The sequence below is a fragment of the Coenobita brevimanus genome, chromosome 61 (assembly GCF_032717465.1).
Source record: "Coenobita brevimanus isolate Jiangsu-jjx chromosome 61, ASM3271746v2, whole genome shotgun sequence".
NCBI lineage: Eukaryota > Metazoa > Arthropoda > Malacostraca > Decapoda > Coenobitidae > Coenobita > Coenobita brevimanus.
This window is the reverse complement of record NC_137014.1, coordinates 28,573,527-28,597,767: the sequence shown is the minus strand read 5'-3', so window position 1 is coordinate 28,597,767 and position 24,241 is coordinate 28,573,527. Positions and strand designations below refer to the sequence as shown.

General features: G+C 41.2%; 1 protein-coding gene across 1 annotated transcript in view; it reads right to left on the bottom strand.

Moving 5' to 3' along the window:
• Positions 1–24,241, bottom strand: part of LOC145403727 (uncharacterized) — a 307,526-nt gene that overhangs the window by 113,240 nt on the left and 170,045 nt on the right. Inside the window, exon 9 of the mRNA XM_080275407.1 lies at positions 17,522–17,817. Coding sequence (XP_080131533.1) covers positions 17,522–17,817 — 296 coding nt within the window. The remainder of the gene's footprint in view (positions 1–17,521; positions 17,818–24,241) is intronic.

Below are 24,241 nucleotides of genomic sequence, written 5' to 3'. Positions count from 1 at the left end.
TATATATATATATTATATATATATACAGAAAAAGTCCTACTATTCGGCATTTATGGGACCGGGATGATGCCGAGAAATTGGATTTGCTGAATAATCAAAAAACCTACCTGTACCTTAACTATATTGGTGAACCACTTATGGTATTACAACTGTGTTTGGAGAGAGTACTGTATACTGTACAATACTGTAATCAATACAGTACTATACCTGAATCTGAAATATATATATAAATTAGTGAACATATACAAGTGTAATGACACAGTAGGCCTACAAGTCCAACACTTCCTGGATGGCTGAAATGATACGAAATATTACCTACCAGCTCAGTACATCACTTGTATTGGTGAACTCATCTCTACTTATATTATTACAAATATGTTTGGAGTGAGTACTGTATACAGTACTTTTTCCAAACACAAAATGAAATAATCAGAAAATTACATAAAATAAAGTGAAGGAATATGAATTGGTAAGGTCTTTCTGATGAAAGTTAAACGTACATTTAGCACTCATTCTTTTGTTCGTTTTTTGCTTACCTGTGAAACAGTAATGTATTCCATTAAACCCTTAATAACCCCCGGCAGTGAACAACCCTTTACAGTACCGATGTCAGTGATGTCGAGTTAGTGAGCTATGAAAAAACTGTGAACAATTAAGGGAATGGAACGAAGGTCACTGGCATATTTACATGACTCTACGCTATGATTCCAAGCACTCAGGGGGTAGGTTAATCTCATGTTTTCGCCCATTTGGTAAATGCACCGTAACTTCATAATTTCTCCCGTGAATCATAGCAAATCATAGCATGGGTTTAGGAAGCTAAATAACACATTGCTAGGTGCGCAGGACGATTATCTTCATATCTTTAAGAAAATGGAAGAAATTTAATCCCTCTCTGAGTACGTATAGAGTAAGTTTCTTCCATTCTTCGGAAATAAATTTATTTTTCTTAAAGATGTGAAGATAATCGTCTGGCTCACCTAGCAATATGTTATTTAGCTTCCTAAACCCATGCTATGATATCGCTATGAGTCACGGAAAAATTAAGTTAGTTAAGATGTATTTGCCGAATGGGCAAAAACATCTGAGATTAGCGACCGCCTGACTGCTTGGAATCGTAGCGTAGAGTCGTGTAAACATACCAGTGACCTTCGTTCCATCCCCATAATTGTTCAATTTCCTTTATAGCTCACAGTAATTTGACATCACTGACAAAGGTACTGTAATGGCTTGTTCAGTGCCGAAGGTTATTAAGGAGTTCCATCTATCTATCTATAGCCCGATGCCCTAATCCCGCAAAGGGTGGCCGCAGACAAAACACCTCCAAGTCGCTCTGTCACCCACCATTTGACTCCCCTCCCCCCAACTCACCCCCCCCTCCCTCATATACCTCTCAACTCCATCCCTCCACCTCATCCTCGGTTTACCCCTCCCTCTCCCTCCCTCCACCTCACCTACATACACCCTTTTAGTCAGTCTTTCATTCTCCATTCTCTCCACATGTCCAAACGACCTCAGTGTATTTCTCCTAATCCTCTCAACCACATCCACATCCACCCCACAACGTTCCTTCACTTCTTCATTCGTCAACCTGTCCCTCCATGTCACTCTACTGTACATGCTCCTCTCAAGTAACTCATTTCCACTGCTCTCACTCTTGACTTGTTCCCCTCTTGCAAGGTTCACGCCTCGCTTCCATACGTCAGGGTAGGGATCACAATACTATCATGCTGTGACTTCTTAACATCCATACTCACGTCTCTATTTCTCATCACTGTTTTCACTGAATCAACAACCTTCTTTCAGTGAACCAACAACCTTCCTTCCCTGCTGTACCCAATATGCACTTTATCTCCCAAAGTTCCATCCTTACTCATCACACTACCCAAGTACTTGAATGCACTCACATTCTCCATATCCTCACCATCCAACCTCACTGTACATTCTGTGACTTCATTCCTCTCAAACACAATAACTTTACTTTTGTTTACATTAACTTTCAGCTTCCTCCTCCTACACTATCTATCTATCTATTGCCAGACGCCATAATCCGGTAAGGGACTGTCCCAAATTCATTCACCAAACCTTGCAACTCCCATTCATCTTCACTCAACAATACTGTATCATCAGCAAACAGCAACACCGGAATCTTCCAAATCTCACCCACATTCATTAGAGCCACTCCCACATCCACTGCCCTACCCTGCACCTCCTTTACGACCCCATCCATGTATATATTAAACAGCCATGGAGACATCACACAACCCTGTTTCAGTCCCACATTGAGATCAAAGAACTCACTTAGCTCACCATCCACTCGCACTGTAGCCCTAGCTCCTTCGTACATACTCTTCACAGCATTCAACAATTTCCCCTCCACCCCATATATTCTTAATACCTTCCACATACCTTGCCTATCTATTCTGTCATAAGCTTTCTCCAAGTCCATGAAGGCAGCATACACTTTCCTTCCCTTCTCTAGATACTTCTCCACTAAACATCTTAGAACAAATATCTGATCTACACACCCTTTTCCCTTTCTAAATCCCCCTTGTTCTTCTCCAACTAGCTCCTCTGTCATATGCTTAACCCTATCAATGAGTATTCTACCATATATTTTACCAGTCACACTAAGAAGGCAAATACCCCTATGGTTACCACATACTTCTCTCTCCCCTTTTCCTTTGTATAATGGAACAATTATACCTGATTTCCAGTCCTCTGGAACACTTCCCTCTTCCCAAGCTAATCTACACAACTTTCATATCCACTCCACAACAATCTCACCCCCATACCTCAGCATTTCACCACACACTCCATCAATTCCTGGGGCCTTTCCCATTTTGATCTTCTTCATTGCTTCCACTACTTCCCCCCTACTGATCTCTTCCTCCCTCCTCTCATCTCTTCTTCTCCCAGCCATTCCCCAACCACTTATACTCATACTGCTCTCACTCTCTACATTCAACAAATCCTCAAAGTGCTCCTTCCATCTCCTCAATTTCTCTCTCTTCTCCACCAACAATCTATTATTCCTATCTTTCACTCCACTACTATATCCCCTTTCACAATGCCTTACTTTCTTTACCTCCTTCCAAAACAATTTCTTACTCTCCCTCCATTTCACACTCAGATTCCTCCCAAACTCTTCATCCACTCTCTTCTTACTCTCCTTCACCAGTCTCTTCACCTCCCTTTTCCTGCTCACATATACCTCTCTCTTCTCTCTCTCATCTTCTCCCCTAACTCTCCTCGCTAACCATTCACTATATGTCTTCTTCTTTTGTTCCACAGCTCGTTTCACCTCATCATTCCACCATGCTGTCCCTTGCACACCCTTGCATCTCCTCCTCACTCCACAAACCACCTCACACGCTGCGCCTACCTCTTCCGTGAATATCTTACATACGTCTTCCACCCCTTCCATCTCCTCTAGCTCATACCTTCCCGATCTTTCTTCCACTATACTCTTATACTCTGCCATTTTCTCACTATCTTGCAAATTCTCCGCTCTTCTCACAGGAGCTGTTTCCTCCTGTCTTCCCCTTCATCTCCTTAACCATTTTCTTTGCAGCTTAATCTTGGCCAACACTAAGTGATGGTCCGAGACTCCATTCCCCCACCCTCTCCACACTCTTGCATCCAACACTTGTCTTCTCATTCATTCATCCACACACACGTAGTTTATCATTGCCTTTCGTTCAACAAGTTTACCATCCATCCTCCTCATTACTCCCCATGTATACCGGTGGATCATCTTATGCAGAAAGTAGGTGCTGGTTATTGCCAACCCCTTACCAGCACAGATGTCCACCAAAGCACTACCATTCCCATCTACTTCAGCTGGCACACCCCACTAACCAACCACTGCATCCACTCGTACACTCCCAACTTTGCCATTCATGTCTCCAATCAAAAGCACTCTCTCGCTCCTCTCAGATTTGTCCGTACATGCTTCTACTCTCGCCCAAAACTCATCTTTCATTCATGCCACTCGGTCCTCTGTTGGAGCATAAACACATACAATTGCCCACGCTTGTATACCTACTTTCATCCTCACCCATACAATCCTTGCACCCACTGTTCCATACTCTCTTATATTCTCCTTCCACTTCTTGCATATCATCAGACATACTCCCTCTCTTGCCCTCTCATTTTCATTAACTCCCACACATATACCTAAACCATATTCCCATTCTCTCACCCTTTAACCTCTCCATTTAGTTTCACTCAATCCACATATATCCACTTTTGCATCCCCAAGCACCTGAACAATCTCTCTCTCTTTCACTTCATCATTCACTCCTCTCACATTCCACGTTCCCACCCTCAGAATGTCCTTTGTCCGTTCCTTAGTCATCAAAGTATAGTCCGTCCTGGTCCGAGGCGCTTTATTCGCTTGTTTAGTTAGTTCTTTTTACGGGGTGGGGCACTAACTCACCACCAACCGTTTTAGTCGCCTCGTACGACAAGCAGGGATACTGAGGGAGTATTCTTGAAACCCCCCTACCCCCAGCGGTTAATGGGATATATTACTGTCTGCATCAATACTCTCTCTCTCACATTAAAAACAAAAATGAACAAAAGAATGAGCGCTAAATGTACATTTAACTTTTATCAGAAAGACCTTACCAATTCATATTCCTTCAGTTTATTTTTAAGTATTTTTCTGATTTTAGGTTAGGTTAGGATTGGTTAAATTACTAGGTACAGTTAAACTCGGTTAGGTTAGGTTTACTTAAACAGGTCAGTCGCTTCCACCATTATGCTGGGGAATAAAAATACTAGAGCTGTCATAGCCATATAGCTAAAAACAATGGGGAAACTGATTTAACAGGCAACATTTATTTATGGGTAATGCATTACAGTATCAGTGGTTCATGGGCTACGCAGTTACCGGTAAATGTCATTTTCAGGATGGCGTCAAGAATGAACGAATTTCAAGAATTAGCGAGGGGGCTTGGAACGTAACCCTTGCTAATTTGGAGGGGGTGGTTACTGTACTGTATGATACTGTGTAATATTGTAATCAATACAGTAGTATACCTGAATCTTAAAAAATATAGAAATTAGTGAACATACAGAAGTGTAATGAAACATTAGGCCTACAAGTCACAGATAACACTTCCTGGACTGCCGAGATGATTCCGGACACCTGCCAAACAATCAAAGATTTTCGTAAATGGGACTATTTCTCAAAACTGGCAAAATGTCGGATCTACTGAATAATTAGCTGCCGAATAATAGGACTTTTACTGCATATATATAAATATACAGTGCTCGTCAGAAGTATTGAGCGCCCTGCGTCCGTCCTACTAAACAAACTTTCAACATTGAAAAAACATATAAATAATGTATTTTATTTACCTTTAGTGCTTCGTAGGGTATCCTTTATGCTTCTTCACGGACCTGAGACGTCTTGGAAGTGAAAGGGCGAGGTTCCTGAGGTGCTGGAGGGGTATTTTGTCCGAGGAGTCACGAATGGCGGCTTCCAGTTTAGGCAGAGAGTTCACGTCCTTCCCTTGGAGATTCTTCTTTACGAGGTACCAGAGGTTTTCTATCAGGTTGAGGTCTGGGCTATTTCCTGGCCAGTCTTTCATGAATGATACCTCGCAGTCACGAAGCCAATTGGTGACCGATTTGGCCTTATGACCAGGTGTACCGTCCTGCTGAAACACTCATGCACCTGTTAGCTCAAAGGACTCTGGTAAATGATCACACAGAAGCTCCAGATAAACATCCTGATTCACTCTGCAGTTCTTGGGAAGCACAACAAGCTTCCCCAAACCTTTACCAAAAAAACAACCCCATACCAAGAGTGAATCAGGATGTTTAACCGTGCTTTCCACGTAACGTGCGTCAAGTGGGTCACTACCTTTGTGCCAGTACACACGTGCTCCTCTGTTACAGGTAACACTAAACGTTGCCTCATCAAACCACAACACTGATAACCATTGCTCCTCACCCCAGTTAAGGTATTTGTTAGCAAAGGCAAGCCGACGAAGTCGCTGGTAATGAGCGAGAAGAGGCTTTCTCACAGGTCTGTGACTTGTGTAACCAAGTTCATGGACCCTTCGAGACACTGTGCACACAGAAACCTCACCAAAGACTTCCGGGTTGCTCTCCTTTATTTTCCTTGCACTCACACGAGGATTAGACTCCACTGCATGTTTTAAAACATTAATAGACCTCAGGGAAGTTTTCCTGGGCCTACCAGACCGCAGTTTCTTTGTGGGAACGTCACCACTGTTTTCCCCTCGAAAACGCGCGCACCACCTACGCACTGTCGATCGAGCCACGCCAACCAATTCACTAATTTCCTTCATTTGGTGGCCTGCCTCCTTTTAGAGCAATGATCTGGGATATGATTTCACTCAATAATTCACGGGTAGGTGCCATAACAAAGTGGCGAAAGCCAAAACACTGCGGGACACTTGGTAAAAAATGGCGCAAAAAGAGAGGGAGACGCGGCGGAGTCCCTCTCTCTCAGGCAGCCCGTAGGCAACTGAGGCGGGAACCAACCAGTGTGTAGGAAAGCCTCAGGCTACTGGGACGTCATGCTAGCGCCGCAAACTTCTGGCTCAATTTTTGCTACCAAAAACGGGTGATTCTTTTTTGGCCATAAGTATTGCGCGCCCGGCCATAGGTGTTCGATACTTCTGACGAGGACTTTGTCGTTTTCGTTTTTTAAAGGCTCCAACATGCTTGCATGTGTCAGCCTTGGTCACCTAATGGCGGCTCTCCACGCTGCACGATCCATTGCAGCCTCCCTGTTCAGTCCCTTAACCCTGAGGTCACACTTACTGACCTCGTCCCATGTCTTTCTCGGTCTACCCCTCATAACCCCACCCCCAATATTAACACTTCTCACCTTCCTCACCCAATTATCATCCCCCATCCTCTCCATATGTCCAAACCATCTCAATCTACCTCTCCTCATCACAACACCAATACACTCGAGTCCCATCCTACCTCTCAACTCTTCCATCGTAAACCCAGCCCCTCCAGGCCTTGGACGCAGGGACGCACTGCACATCCACCTAATCATTGTCATTTCTGTACGTCTGATCCAGCGAATATCTTCCTCCTTCACTGCCCAGGTCTCACTACCATACAGCATTACACTCCTAACACATGCTGCATACAAAGACCCCTTAGCACGTAGGGAGAGTCCTCTCAATGTCAGGAGAGGCAAGAGCTCCCTGAACTTCTTCCAACCACTTCTCACCCTAGCCACAGAGCTAGCTCCAGCCCCACCTCCAGCACACAACATGTCTCCCAAATAACAAAACTCTTCCACACACTCATGAGATTCACAAACAAGTTCAATTCTTTCATGTCCAACAATCTCCACCTGCTCACCCCGACACACATTACACATAAAATCAGCATTATTTCGCAGTCTACCTCTGATACCATTACATCTCTTATGCACCCATTTATCACAAACACCACACAAGATGGAATTACTTCCCACGCCCTCGTGGCAAACTGCACATGGCCACACTCCCTCGTCTTTGACAGTACCGCCACCAACCCTGCATATCATCACTTTTGTTTTATCTGCATTTACCCATAAGCCCTTGTGCCCCATACCATCTCTCCACTTCCTAAACCTTTCCTCCGCCTCCCTTTCATTCTCTGCAATCAACACCAAATCATCAGCATACAACAACTCCCATGGGAGTCCATTTCTAAGGTCACGTGAAAGGGCTTCAAGTAACATGATAAACAACATGGGACTCAAGACTGACCCCTGATGCACACCAACATTCACGGAAAACTCATCACTCAAATCTCCATTCACTCTTACCTGGGTGTGAGCACCCACATACATAGCCATAACCACCCTAACCAGCCACTCCTCCAAGCCAAGCTTTCTCATTGCCCACTTCACCACCTCTCTAGGGACTCTGTCAAAGGCCTTTTCCAAATCAACAAAAACAAAATAAAGATCCCTTCTGTTACCAATATATTTTTCCTGAAGCTGTCGAACAATGAATATGGCATCAGTGGTCCCCCTACATGGCATGAACCCAAACTGCATCTCATCAATATTCACTCTTTCTCTAATCATACCTTCTAAAACTCTCTCCATTACCTTCATTATCTGATCTAAAAGCTTTATACCTCTACAATTTCCTCTTTCCAGGGCATCACCCTTCCCTTTATACACATTTACAATTACACTCTTCAGCCAATCATCTGGGACAACACACTCATATATAATCCTATTTATCAGGTCAGTGACTAAACTCACCCCTATATCGCCTGAGGCCTTCAACATTTCGGCAGTCAACCCTGACACACCTGCTGCCTTCCCCACCCTCATCCTGCCTATTGCCTCACTCACAGTAGCAGTATCAATCAAAGGCCAAGGGCCAGACACTGGATCTGCTGGCTTCAAACCTTCCCTGTCCCAGTCAAACTCCTCATTCAACAACCGGTTATAATGCTCTCTCCATGCATCTTTAATATCCTCACTGTTCACCACTACCCTTCCTTCATCATTCTTCACACACTGCTCACCTATGATATCCCGATTATCCCTCTTCACCTGACCTGCCACCCTAAATATATTTTTCCTTTCCCCATGATTTAGGTTATCAAGTAATTGTCTCTGTGACTCAGACTTTGCCCTGTATAGCCTACCTCTCTTCTAGCCCTACGCTTGGGAGCCAAATATTCCTCTTTGCTACCACCCTTCTTCCATTCCCGGAAAAGCCTTCTTTTCTCCTTAATTGCAGCTTCTACATCCTCATCCCACCATATATACAGTATATATATATATATATATATATATATATATATATATATATATATATATATATATGGAGAGGATGGAGGATGATAAGTGGGTGAGTAGGGTGAGAAGTGTTAATATTGGGGGTGGGGTTATGAGGGGTAGACCGAGAAAGACATGGGACGAGGTCATTAAGTGTGACCTCAGGGTTAAGGGACTGAACAGGGAGGCTGCAATGGATCGTGTAGCATGGAGAGCCGCCATTAGGTGACCAAGGCCGACACATGCAAGCATGTTGGAGCCTTTAAAAACGAAAATGAAAATGAAAACGAAAACGAAAACATATATATATATATATATATGTATACATATATATACACTCAATCCTTGAGTAATACGTGGTTGAGTAACACGTTTTTGTTCTAATGCGGTCATCATAATGAGACAAGTCATGTCAACATGCATTAAAACTCGAGCTCACGCGGGAAGTCAGCTGGCCTGGCGACTAAATTTGAAAGTCGCGCGAGATGACGTCACCCTCTAAACTCTGGGTACTTTTCCTGGGCACATAGTTCCATTCTCTATGGGTATTGATCTCAATACCACACCCAGCCACCTAAGCCAAGCAGTCCTAATGGGATACGTTAGGTGTTAGGTAGAAAAAATTTTGCCTGGGAAACACACTGAGCATATTTTTGAGAAAAACCTATGGTTAGTTTTGAAACAACTGGGCGAGCATCGTTCCTGGCTGAGGGTTCTCAGTGGTGAGATGAATACGCATACAGAATGGAAATATGCTTCATGGGCACACTCAAGGCCAAATGGTTAGACAAAATTTATGGGTTTCGCAATTTCAGGGGACGAAATGAAACAAAAATGTAGGCTAATCAGGAAAAAAAAAAAAAATCCATGTGTTCTCGTGAGTTAGGGTTCAGTTCCACATTCTTCATTCGATTTCATGCTTCCCAACACATTTTGGACCAACTGGGCATATGGTTATCAGTCCTTTCTCATGCCTCGCCTAGTTCTTACCCACTCATAATGGGTTTTGAAGTTTTAAGAGATGAAATGGAATGAAAATGTTTGCTTGACAAAAAGTTACTCTTTTATCCATGTGTTCTTGTAAATTAGCGTTCAGTTCTACATTCTTCGTTCGATTTAGTGCTTCCCAACACATTTCCAACTAACTGAGCATACGGTTATGTCCTTTCTCGCGCCTCGCCTAATTCTACCCCACACTCATACTGGGTTTCACAGTTTTAGGGGACGAAATGGAACGAAAATGTTTCCTAATTAAAAAAAAAAAAAAAAAAAAAAAACTTTCATCCATGGGTTCTCGTAAGTTAGTGTTCAGTTCCACATTTTCGTTCGAATTCGTGCTTCCCAACACGTTTCAGACCGACTGAGCATACGGCTATAAAATCCTTTCTCGCATCTCACTGACTTTACCTCACAGTCATATGAGTTTCGCAGTTTTAGGGGACAAAACTGAATGAAAATGTTTGCTAACCAGAAAAAAAAAAATTACTTCCATCCATGTTCTCTCACAAGTTAGCGTTCAGTTCCACATTCTTCGATCTTCTTCCTGATCGTCTTGTATTTTTCGGATTACTTATGGGAGGTAAATAATCGTTTCATGCTAAATCTGTTTCCCCGTTGTTTTTAGCTGTGTTACACTGTGACAACTCGTTTGACTCGTCAGGGTTACAGCGAAAGGGCATGTCCTAAATGTTAACTACAATTGACCTAACCTAGCCTAACTATACCTAATAATTTAACCTAATCTAACCTAGCATCCAGTTGGGAAATTGGGAGACGAAAACCACCTTTGAGTACGTCAAGACAATCATAGGTACGGCTTAAGGAACGTGATGATAAAATGTGGGAAGTTTTTCTGCAGGAAGTTGTAATTTATCACCCTTAAAATAGTCAGAAAAACACCGAAAACAAACTGGAGGAATATGAATTGAATTGGTAAGGTCCTTCTACTGCTGTAAGTAAAGCGTATACGTTTACCGAAATGGCAAAAAAGTGTGGAGTACATGAAAGCACCATCATAACGATTTGGAAGGACCAGGAGAAGATAAAGATCGTGCAAAGGAAGTGATGCGAACCTTGTAGCACTGAAAGTTTATATTTGTCCTGAAGCTGACTGAGAAGCTTAGGCGTTATGTGGAGCGTCAGAGAAATTGTCATTTTTACTCCTCCTTACCACCTTACCCCACGTAAATTACCCCCACTTATATGCACCATCAGGTAAAACAGTGATATAATCATTGTAATTAAGATCACCAATGATATCAGAAATAGCATTAACAAAAAAGTCGGGCTAGGTACCCTTATGTTGATACGTAGCTTCCCGGCATTCATTCCCCATCCCCCACCGATAATGTTATCAAAGTTTCGCCTTCTCGTATCATGTGGCCTTCGGGAGAGACGTTAGGTCGTATGGTTAGACTAAAATTTATAGGTCTGGCAGTTTTAGAGGACGAAATGGAACGAAAATGTTTGCAAACCAAAAAAAAAAAAGAATACACTTTCACCCATGTTCTTTTGTTAGCATTCCGTTTCACATTCTTCGTTCGATATCGCTTTTCCCAACACATTTCGGACTGACTGAACAGTTTAGCCATATGCTTAGTCTGTCTGAAAAGTGTAGGGAAGCGCGATATCAAATAAAGAATGTGAAACAGAACGCTAACTCAAGAGAAAACAAGGATGAATGTAATTTTTTCTGGTTAGCACACATTTTTGTTCTGTTTCGTCCCCTCAAGCCGTCAAACCCATGAATTTTCATCTAACCATATGGCCTAAGGTCTCTCCTGAAGGCCACATGATACAAGAGATGGCGAAAGTTTGACAACAACAATGGGGTTGAGGGGAGGGAGGAAAATACCATGGAGCTACGTATCAATTAAAGAGTACCCAGCCCAACTTCTGCATTTGTTAATGCTATTTTTAATGCCACTGATTTTTAAAATAACAATAGTTACGTCTCATTGTTTTACCTGATGGTGGGTGCAAGTAAGGGTTAATTTACATGGGCTTAGGTTGTAAAAAGGGGTAAAAGTGAGTTATGAAAAGTTGCCAGAACACATTGTACCATTATACACACAAACATATTGTCTGAGTGACGCGGATTTGGGTACCACGGTCCTTGTCCAGTCCCTATTGCCCGCGGTACTCGAGGATTGAGTGTATATATATATATATATATATATATATATATATATATATATATATATATATATATGTGGCCCCTAATAACATAGTGTACCAAGTGTCACTGCAAGCGAAAACGAGTTAACTATACCACTGTGTAGCCCAAACCCTCTTTGATCTGGAAAGCAACCACAAGGTACAGAAAGCAACTGGCATTAGGGTCCAAATTCACCTTCTGTAACATGGTCTCACTGCCTGCTTCACCTCAGTGTATCGACAAACCTTCATGCTGGTCACAGAAAGTACCAAGTGCCTCTCAGATACTAGCATTTCTTTATGTTCACAGTCATGCTTTTTTTTTTTTTATAGCATTATTAATTATTGTACCATTATTCTAACATAATGGAATATTTTTGCTTAAAAGTGCATGATTTTAAGGATGAGTTAGCCATAATGTACAGGAAAGGTGGAGAGCTCAGCAAGACATTGGCAACTGTGATCTGTGAATCTGTAGCGACGTGACAGTTTTTTGTTTACTAGCCAGCCTAGAACACTCCCTGGATTAACTGGCTATTTTCAGAGCTGTTTTAGTGTTTTATCTCACTGTCTCGAGATCATGAGTGACTCTAGTAATGAGCAAAAAGCTGCTGGTCCTTCTCATAACAGAAAAAGAGTGAGGAGGCCAGAGATGTGGACACAAAACATTAGTAAGAAGCTCAGGAACACTGGGCTTTTTGCTATTATAAACATCTCCCATTGATATCTTTGGTTGGTTTGATTGTTAAAAATGCTTACTGAGAGTACATTTTGTCTCTCGATAACCATGCTGGAGAAAAATGCAGCTACTCTTGTACCTTACAGAATGCTGCTAATTTCTCTTCTACCAAGATTAACATGACATGAAAGTTCGAACTTCAAGCTATAAAAAAAAAAAAAAAAAAAAAAAAAAAAAAAAAATCACTAGCTCCTAAGTTATGGCATTTTTAAAGTTACACAACTTTAACTGCGTTTTTCTCCGTTTTAAACATGCAGCGTTTGGTACACTATGTTATCAGGAACCTCATATACATACATTTAAGTCAAAATCAAAATTTTTCTATTGCCTATAGACCACCCAGTGCCAATACAAGAAACCTAGAAGTAAATATCAACCTGCAAAGAGCTTTCATTGCTACAGCTGCCATTACTCAAACCAAAACCTAGCTGCTACATTACACTAGCTGAATAAACAGCCAAAGATACAGACACAATACGGTGTCATACACTACTTCCAAGTGTTTTACACACTGCATATTACTTCACTGCAAAAGCTTCAGGTACAATGTTACAGTACTTTGTTTTACGGACTAAACAAACACTCCAGTAAGAATAAGTTTTATCTGATCTACTTATGTCTCATGCTTAACAAAAGGAGTTAGGTACAGTGCAGCTTCGTTTTCGTTTTTGTAGGTTCCAACATGCTTGCATGCGTTGGCCTTGGTCACCTACTGACGGCTCTCCATGCTGCTCGATCTATGGCAGCCTCCTGGTTCAGTCCCTTAATCCTGAGGTCACACTTTATGACCTCGTCCCACATCTTTCTTGGTCTACCCCTCGCAACCCCACCCCCAATATTAAAACTCTCACCTTCCTCACCCAATTATCATCCCCCATCCTCTCCACATGCCCAAACCATCTCAATCTACTTCTCCTCATCACAACACCAATACACTTCAGTCCCATCCTACCTCTCAACTCTTCCATCATAAACCCAGCCCCCCCAGGCCTTGCACGCAGGGACGCACTGCACATCCACCTAATCATTGTCATTTCTGTACGTTTGAGCCTGTAAATATCCTCTTCCTTTACTGCCCAGGTCTCACTACCATATAGCATCACATTCCTAACACATGCTGCATACAAAGACCCCTTAGCACGTAGGGAGAGTCCTCTCAATGTCAGGAGAGGCGACAGCTCCCTGAACTTCTTCCAACCACTTCTCACCCTGGCCACAGAGCTAGCTCCAGCCCCACCTCCAGCACATACCATGTCTCCCAAATAACAAAACTCTTCCACACACTCAAGAGACTCACCAGCAAGTTCAATCCATTCACAACTGACAATCTCCACCTGCTCTCCCCGACACACCGCACACATAAAATCAGCATTAACTTGCAGTCTACCTCTAATACCATTACATCTCTTGTGCATCTATTTATCACTAACACAGCACGAGATGGAATTACTTTCCATGCCCTTGTGGCAAATTGCACATGGCCACTCTCCCTCTTCTTTGACTGCACCACCACCAACCCTAGATATCATCACCCTTGTTTTATCTGCATTTCACTTAACCTCTAAACCGCGGGGTTGTTTTTGCTTGACTTGCGTGTCCTGTGGGCATATTCACGCTCCAACAGACTCTCTAAAAATATTTGCCAAAAATCAGTTATTAGTCCTAGAATATCAAAATTACATATGCATATGGCACATACCTTCAGCTTTCTCCTGGGATGTTTGTTGAGCGTTCGCCGAGTACCGTAGGACTTGTGGAGACCTCTGAAGTTGGGTAACGAAGTCTCCACTTTACACTTCCCGACAACCCGTAATATGATTACCACAGCCCGATATTATCACTAGCAAACACTATTCTATGATTTCCAAATAGTTTGGAAGCCATACTCCAAAAAATAAAACACAGTGAAAGCAATGAAAATTACGAGCGCATATGACCTTCCCACTTGCGCTCATTTGCCGCTGGTGTTCTGTCATTTATTATTCATAAAAACACTCACACTTTATATTTATATTACTATAAAAAAACTTACGGTATATATATCTGCAGTCTTTATCCATAAGTTTCCTTCAGTAATAGTAGTTTATTGTCATTGTAGGCATTCAATTTCTCTTTCAGTAAAATACGTAGCATTCACTATTTACATTATTTACATTTCTATTTTATTTACACTGTTATGCACTGTCACTTGCAGTAACTTATAAAACTATTTTCCACTGCTCACTTATATTTACATTCATTGCTTTCACTTGCTGTTTACACATTATTTACATTTCCACTTCCACTGTTTTAGTCACTGGATAGATCGCAGTCACTGTCCATCATTTTCATTGATAAATTAGCCAGTTCACGTTTCACAGCAGTCACTTAGCCCTTTACCCCTTTCCACACGAGGTTTAGTAGGGGTAGAGGTCACATGGCTCTTTGCATAGGGCTAAAAAGCGGCGGAATTGGACAGGCGCGAATCTGACGTGGTTTCACCTTGAAAGACGACAGTAAACTGAATGCTGTGGTGGCCTAGGGGGAGTGCAACGCTGCCAATGTCAGCGTGGTGACACCTGCTAATATATATGCTATGAAATGATTGGCAGGAAATCTTGACAATACATAATAAATTAGGTAGTTCCAGGTGAATGTAAATATCACTTAGGCTTCTCCCTTCCTTTCTTATACATATTTTTATTACGAGCATAGATTATAAGGCACATTTCAAGAGGAAATAAAGAGCAAAAATTAGCGAACGAGTGCACGTGAGGTGTTGTCAGGTGATAATTAGCCAATTCCAGGTGTATGGCACTATCACTTACCTTATTTCTTTTTTGTATACTGTATATTATTTGGTATAAGAATAGGGCATAGGGTTTATTGCAATGGATGAAATCAGTGGAAAATTCCAGGGAAGATTTACTTAGCGCAGCACGGCCGGGCAGGCAAGAGGAGAGGGTAATGGAGGGGAGGTAGGGAGGGGAGTCAAGAACGGGGAGAAATGGATAAATTGTCAACAATGGATGGGAGTACAGATGAGATTAGGAATGCTGACTAGTGTTGGACATGGCAGTACTGATAGATGATACAAGCCACCACTTGAAAGCCAGGGCGAATTCAAAATAACACAGAATCACAAAAGTGACGCCCCGCGGTATGATCCCTTGCTCCCAAGCGTCACGAAAGTGACGCCCCCCGGTTAAGGGGTTAAGCCCTTGTGCCCCATACCATCTCTCCACTTACTAAATCTTTCCTCTGCCTCCCTTTCATTCTCTGCAATCAACATCAAATCATCAGCATACAACATCTCCCACGGAAGTCCATTTCTGAAGTCACATGAGAGGGCTTGAAGTATCATGATAAACAACATGGGACTCAAAACTGACCCCTGATGCATGTCGACATTCACGAAAAACTCATCACTCAAATCTCCATTCACTCTTACCTGGGTGCAAGCACCCACATACATGGCCATAACCACCCTAACCAGCCACTCCTCCAAGCTAAGCTTTCTCATTGACCACTTCATCACCTCTCTAGGAACTCTGTCAAAGGCCTTTTCCAAATCAACAAAAGCAAAATACAGATCCCTATTCTTTCCAATATATTTTTCCTGAAGCTGCTGAACATTGAATATGGCATCAGTGGTCCCCCTGCCTGGCATAAACCCATTCTGCATCTCATCAATATTCATGCTTTCTCTAATCCTACCTTCTAGAACTCTCTCCATTACCTTCATTATCTGATGTAAAAGCTTTATACCTCTATAATTTCCCCTTTCCAGGGTATCACCCTTCCCTTTGTACACATTTACAATTACACTCTTCAGCCAATCATCTAGGACAACACACTCATATGTAATCCTGTTTATCAGGTCGGTGACTAACCTCACCCCAACATCTCCTGAGGCCCTTCAACATTTCGGCAGTCATCCCAGACACACCAGCTGCCTTCCCCACCTGCATCCTACCTATTGCCTCACTCACAGTAGCAGTGTCAATCAAAGGCCAAGGGCCAGACACTTGATCTGCTGGCTCCAAACCTTCCCTGTCCCAGTCAAACTCCTCATTCAACAACAAGTTATAATGCTCTCTCCCTGCATCTTTAATATCCCCATTATTCCTTTAAAAGAAAAAAAAATGGACAAATATAACTCTGACAGTCATGTCTAAATGTAACGGTACTGCATGTATAAACTGCTAAAAGTTGTTTTACATACTGCCAATGTACTATGTCTGAAGAGGAAGAACAAATGTATACAAATTAATAAACAAACTGTAGGTTAGATAATTAAGATATGGCGTGGGACAAAGCTCTATAAAAAAAAAAAAAAAAAAAAAAAAAAAAAAAAGCTGAATAGATTAGTGGGTGAGAGGAAATCAAATATCAAACTACAGTCAGACAATGAAGTGCATTACATTACCTTCTAGCTGTGAAAAACCTAGTTTTCATTTTATTTCAGCTGTCATCAGTCTTAATTAGTCCACCAGTTTCACTATGTTTAAGAAACCTAAGGTGCTCAAAACATATAAAATATCCTGAAAAACATTCCACCAGAGAATAAAAAAACTTTGCACTATATTTTATTTCAGAATGATGGACAATTACAGCATACTGTATTCAGCTCACAGAAACACAATGCAGCTAGGTGATTTCTCATGTGTTGATGGGACAGCTTAGTCAGCATTATCAATGTCTATCAAGCAACACTTATAAACTTTTTACTCCCACTGGTACATCCACACCCACACAAGAAGACTGAGCTGTTGCCACAACACAAAGGATACCACCCAGTGAGTTCCTAGTGGAGAGCTACTTGTGAACCACCCTGTACAGCCGTAGGTATGTTTGCTCACCTTGCCTGGAGTGGACGACATGCTTGAGGCTGTCCACACTGGGAGGAGCCGGTGGAGGGGGTTCTTGCTGCGTTACCCCTGCCCCTCCACCCCCACCACTGCGCGATGAGAGGGGGGAGGGAGTAGAGGGGGCATTAGGAGGTGGGGAACTGGGCATGGAAGGCAAGGGAGGTGGAGGGGAGGACCTGGGCTCGATCTGTGCATAGGTCTCGCTGCCCGCTCCTCCCCGGCCACTGCCTTCATATATACATGCGTACATCTCATCAGCCGAGTCATCAGAGACAGTCATGTAGTACCTATGGAATGATTCAGACATTTTTTATTACCTTATATTTGTTCTAGCTCATACACCATTGCCCTCCATTTACACATGCCAACATCTCATCAGCCGAGTACTATGGGACCATACAGACTTTTATTACCTTGTATTTGTTCTACCTCATTTATCTGTTACTGGGACCACATAACCTCTACACTCGAATGACATCTTCTATTTCATACTATCTGCTACAGGACAACTTTCTTTAAATTAGGAAGGATCCCTTGCATTCTAGGGGAAATATACAGGGTAATTAATCTCTCCAAATGCCTTCCTTAAAACAGGTCTCTCTTAAGCCGAATAAAATCATCCAATGGTTGCATAATTACATTAATAACAATAATTTACAAGAAAGTGTCATCACAGTGATGGGTTTACCAATTCACTTCTATGACAACTCTATTTTCTTTCTGGTACCACCAAATGACTTCATTAAGCTTCATGAAACCTCTTATAGTGCAGGGATTAAAGGAGATACCTCTTAATCCACTCATTACTAAATCTACCACCACTCTTCTACAAAATGCTGGTAATACCTTGCAATAATAAAACCTACTCCAAATTAAAATAAATAGGGTAATTACAAAATTTAAAAAGTGGTTTAGGATTGTATTTGCATGGGCTATGACAGCTCACTAGCATATTTCTGTTGTTGTTGTAGTTATTGTTACCGTTGTTATTATTATTATTAAGCCCCGGGCTCCTACGCTCCTCATGGGGCAACGTAGGATTGGATGATGAATGATGATTAATTTTTCATTTATACAGTATTCATTTATATTTTGCATACTACAAGTTACATCAATAATGCCTATGGAGTGGCTGATGGACTGATGGAGAAATAAAATGGAATCATGAAATACAGTAAGCGATGTAGAGGCTAACGTGGGCAAAGTAAAATAAAACACTCTGATGTGGTTCTGGTATGAAAAGAACTGTGAAAAATGTGGTAGAGACTGATGATGTGGGAAAAAATAAAAGAAACATTGAGTGGTTCAGGCATGTAGAGGGAATGGGGAGTGAGAGACTGGTTATGAGTGTATAATTAAGGCTGTTTAGAGAGACTCTCAGAACAAGGGGGAGAAATATAAGGGAAAGTCATGTGCCATGAGCAGATGGGTTAGTACTGAGCAGGGACAGAAATGCCAAATCATTTTTTCAAGGCCACCCCTCACAGGAAGCAGTGTCAGACAGAATATAGAGTTACCTATCATCCCACCACTTGCTGCCTCAATAGGAGCAAGAGGATCCACAGATAGGCTACTTCGCCCTTACATTTACAGTGAATGGCCAGTTGCTCACCCCTGAGTGAGCAATAAATCCCAATTATCCCTTGCAGGTAAACTCTTATGGGCCAAATCTGACTGAAGCACCTTTAACTCACTAGACCACCTTGCAACCACTTGTTATGTGGTTAACACCCAAGATAATAAAAGGCTTTCTTGGTTACAAGAAATTATTTGGGTGGTCATGCGGTGTACAGCCACCTGAAGATAATACTATATAAACTGAGCAAAAACATCATAGATAAGAATATATACGCATGATGAGAAGCAGTACACTGATAAAAAGGAGTGCTAGAAAGTCATCTGATCCCATGAGAATACAGCCCTAAACCATAACTAAATAAGAGAGTGCCTATATCATCATGCAGGTGGCAAGTGTTCTCAAGGGTACAGTAAATACAGCATCACCAAAGCTAGCTGTTTAAGGTGTACAGTACAGGACAAATAATGGTATCAGATATATCACCCACGCTTGGGCACATTTGGATTAACCCCTTGAATCCAATGATGGTTTTTCATTAAATTCTTGATAATCACACACAATTTTACATACCTCTGGGGATTTTTAAACAGGAGGGATTAGATATAGCCTTCATAGACCCCTCCACTACATGATATCTCATCTAAAATCACATCTTTAAGGAAGAAAGCAATTGGAACATTTTCTTCTTTCCTTTTCTTTTCCGATATCACTGCGCGCACACACACACACACACACACACACACACACATATTTTATATATATACTGTATCTATACATAAATATATATAAATATATATATATATATATATATATATATATATATATATATACAGTAAATCCTCATTTTTGGCGGCGTGGATGTTCCGCCCAAACCGCGCGAAACGCGAAACTTCAAATTGTGAAGTTAAGAATCAATGGGAAAAATTGAGGAGCGTTCCGGTGGGACATGTACCTACCCTATCAGAAAGTACTATAACACCAAACAGGCCCTACCCAAAATTAAATGGAGATTGTTTTCTAGTGCTAAAACAGCATAACGGTAAACATGTACCTGAAAAGACATTAAAGCTGCTATAAAGTGCTGCAACACCAAAAATCCTTACCAGAAATAAAGTGAAGACTGGCTAGAGTGGCAGGTGAAGGTGTGTTGAGGGTAGATGGGCTAGTTACTAGGTACATGGGCCTCCCTGGAGAACCCCCATCACCTATGCCGAAGCCCTCGAAGTTGAACTCAGGCTCCAGCACCTCCACTTCCTCTCTGTCCACTTCTCCTCCTTCATCCAACCCTGCTGGCACGTCTAAGTCCTGCAGAATACTAGCCACATTCTGTCTCCCATGAAAATATCGTGTGATTCGGGCTTGTCTCTGCTCCTTTATGTTTCTGTTGTAGACGGCCATCACTTGAGACTTCAGATCACTCAAGACTGATAGGATGTTGGCAGCCTCAGGCATAGTCCTGGTGTATGCATCGAAGGTGGTTGCAATGTTGGTTATGGTAGACAGGGTGGTCGCAAAATGGACGCCAACAAATGAGCATGCGTTGTAGGCTGTCGACTGGGACCATCAAATTGTGGGGGAAATTCGTGAATTGTGGGCAGAAACTTTTCTCTTGCATGAAAAACGAGGCGTCGAAGTAAACTGCATCCAAATACGAGGACTTACTGTATATGTGTATATATATATATATATATATATATATATATATATATAGATAGATAGATAGATTGATAGATAGATATACACACCGGTATTTATATACACCTTGGTCCCAATTAACGTGCCTATATGGTGGATGTGCGAGCGCGTGCTATCTGATATTGCACTAATTGAAACATAACTTAGGGAGGAAAATTCATTTGGTGGATGAATGACTCCAAATTCAGGGGTTAAATTTTTAAACACTGATAATTAAGGAGTGGATTAGCATAAGGCCGTAAATGCCATTTTTTAAAAAACGAGAAAATCAACCCCAAAGTTAGAGAAGTGTCACACAAAATCTATAAGGGTTATCAAAGTAGGATTTTCAACCATATTGCTATGATCACATGGCCATAAATCAGTTCTCTTGGGATAAAGGAAGGACTGAGGAAGAGAATGGTATACCTAACTCCGCATTGGCCCTGTGGCGTTTCCGGCCATTAGCTAATCCACTCCTCAATTACCCTAATACTAAAATAATAGTATATGTACACACACACACACACACACACATGTACACATACCCTGGATGAGCTGGTCTAAACCAGTTTGCTGCCCCCTCCCCCCTCCCTCTCTCTCTCTCCCTACATCTCTCTCTCTCGTAAATAATACGAAGTAATACACACCCAAAATGCACTAATATCATACTAGAGGCTGAAAGTGTTATTTTATATTATACTTGAAATACTGTGATAAAATACTGTACAAGTGACTTAGTGATGTTTTTGCTATAATCAAAGAAGTCATATGCTAAGTGCATTTGCAAGCAAGCATTTTTGCAGTTGCAAACTGTGCAGTTATGCTATGAAATGACTCATGACATTATATCAATAAGTTTTATAAAAGTAAGTGGTAATAAAAGTCATTTATGAAGTTTAATAAAGTTTGTAATGATTTTCCTCTTATCGCTACTCTTTCGCTGAAGTCTAGCATAAACACTGGATTATTGTAATAAAACCATACGAGACTAGCTAGAAGTGTTTATTTTTATTCATTATTATTATTGTAATTATTGTGATGAGGTAATGTGGCAGTAACCCTAGTTTGTACGGCAAAAATCTTGTGGTTTGGTGGAAATTTCTGCCTCACTGGGCTCTTTCCTGTGTCAGATGGTCAAAACACACCTTGTATTCTCTCAAATTGTTCTCCGGGCTTGGAGTGCACATGGACAAGCAGTTTGTTGTAAACGATAGTAGAATGACTGAAGTCTGTCCGATAAAAATTTTAGCTCTTAAGATTAAGTGTAAGTGGGATAAAACACGAGTTGAAAACACACCATTTTTTTCCTATTTCTCCGCACTGAGCACATTCAATAGGTTGTCATCATAGCCACTGCAACCAAAGGGTTAAAGCATCTACAGCAGCCAAGATTTGGCTGATCTGCATTATGGAGAGCTCTCCTGGTGTTTCTGGTGTTGCTGGCATCGGTGTAACCTCCTCTTATCTCACCTCTTGTAATGTATCCTTGACAGATGCTGGAGTAATCACATCTTCAGCTGTGGTTAATCTGAGATGTTGTGGATACCAAGAGACAGCTCGCACTATCTGGGAATTGCACTATTTGATCACGAGCTAATTGGGACCTAGGTGTGTATCTCATCTCATCAGCCGTTTTGTATGTCCACAGCAGGACCGGCCTATCCCGAACGAAATGGGGATGATACAGCCAATATATCTCTACCAAGTGGCTTAGGCTGTCTAGTAGAGATTGTATGTAGGGTGAGAAGTGCTTGTAAGTGTAATTGTAGTGTTGGAGTGGCTTTGGATGTGTGTGTAGTCTGTGACCCATGTGTAATCGGTCCGCACAAGCCAACTAGGTGCAAGCAAACTTTATAATATGTGACGCTGGTTCAACCATAGCATCCCTTGTGTCCACCAATGCAGTACATGCCCTGAAGAACGCTCCCAAAGAGTTTTACCTTGACGGGGCGCAAACCCTCATTCTTCGGTGTACGAAAACGCACACTTTAGCACTGTACCACAGAGGATCCAGGTGTGTGTGTATATATATATATATATATATATATATATAAGTATATATACATAAATATATATATATATATATATATTTATGTATATATACTTATATATATATATACATAAATATATATATATATATATATATATATATATATATATATATATATATATATGAGGTGCTACCCAAAAGTTCCAGTAATTTGAAAAGAGGGAGCAGTTTTTCCTTTTGCCACTAGGAGGAGTCAGCAGCACCCCCTTGTGTCTCAGTGTGGCCCCAGCCATGTCTGTGAGCAGCAGTGGTGGGCAGCGCAAACGAAGAAGGACCATGCGCAAGCGCAAAGCGCAATCCACAGTTCACTACCTTGCGCAAGCACAAATGCGCAATCTGACAAATATCTAGCTTGTGCAATGTCACAAAGCGCAAGTGCATACCATTTGCATATATTTTTGGGAACTACTGAAAAATATTGAGATATTTAAATAAAAAAGCATACCTACTTACTTACTTTTATTTATTATTATTATTTTCTATCATCTGTAATTTGCACAAGTGCACAATCTAATATTTAGCTTGTGCAGTGTTGCAAAGCGCTAGCGCAAATCATTTGCATATATTTGTGGGAATTACTGTAAAATATATATTGGTATAAATAAATTACTAAATTAGCAACCTGCCCACCACCTGCGGTGACTGAGGTACAGTAGGTCATTGTCCAGGAAAAACAGCCTGTATTTACCAGGGCATTGGCAAAGATCACGTGATTACTGTATCAACAACTCTCTCTCTCTCTCTCTCCGACAGAGGAGGGAGGGAATGGAGAATAAGAGAGAGAGGAGGGAAGGAATGGAGAATAAGAGAGAGAAGAGGGACGAAGATTATGCCTTATCTCCTCACTCAAAAGGATTCTCCTTTTGCCATTCACGTATTTATTCTCTCTCTCTCTCTCTCACAGAATAATGCTCTTTATCTCTCTCTCTCTCTCTCTTGTCTTGTCAAGACAGTTTATTTAATAATTCAATATAGATATACAATAGCATATATAATTAGTTACAAAAAATAAAAAATAATGAAAACAGAGTATTTAAATCATATATCCACAGCCTAATAAATTATTAGGCTGTGGATATTTGATTTAAATAATATGTTTTAATGGTTTTTGTAAGGAATTGCATATGCTAGTCTTAATCAATAATGTATATTTAATATTATTTACTAATAATAATTTAAAAATTATTAAAAATACATTATCTCTGTTGAAGCATATTAAGAAATGCTACTACCCTCTTCCCTCTCGCCTCTCCCCACCAACCAGTATTACCATATCTATCATAATTTTAATCTATTATCATAATTCTGATCAAACTTTTGAGTCTAGAATATTAATTAGCATATTACAACTTTTAGCATAATTCTAGCATAATTTAGAATGGAATAGAATTTTGAATAATTTTAT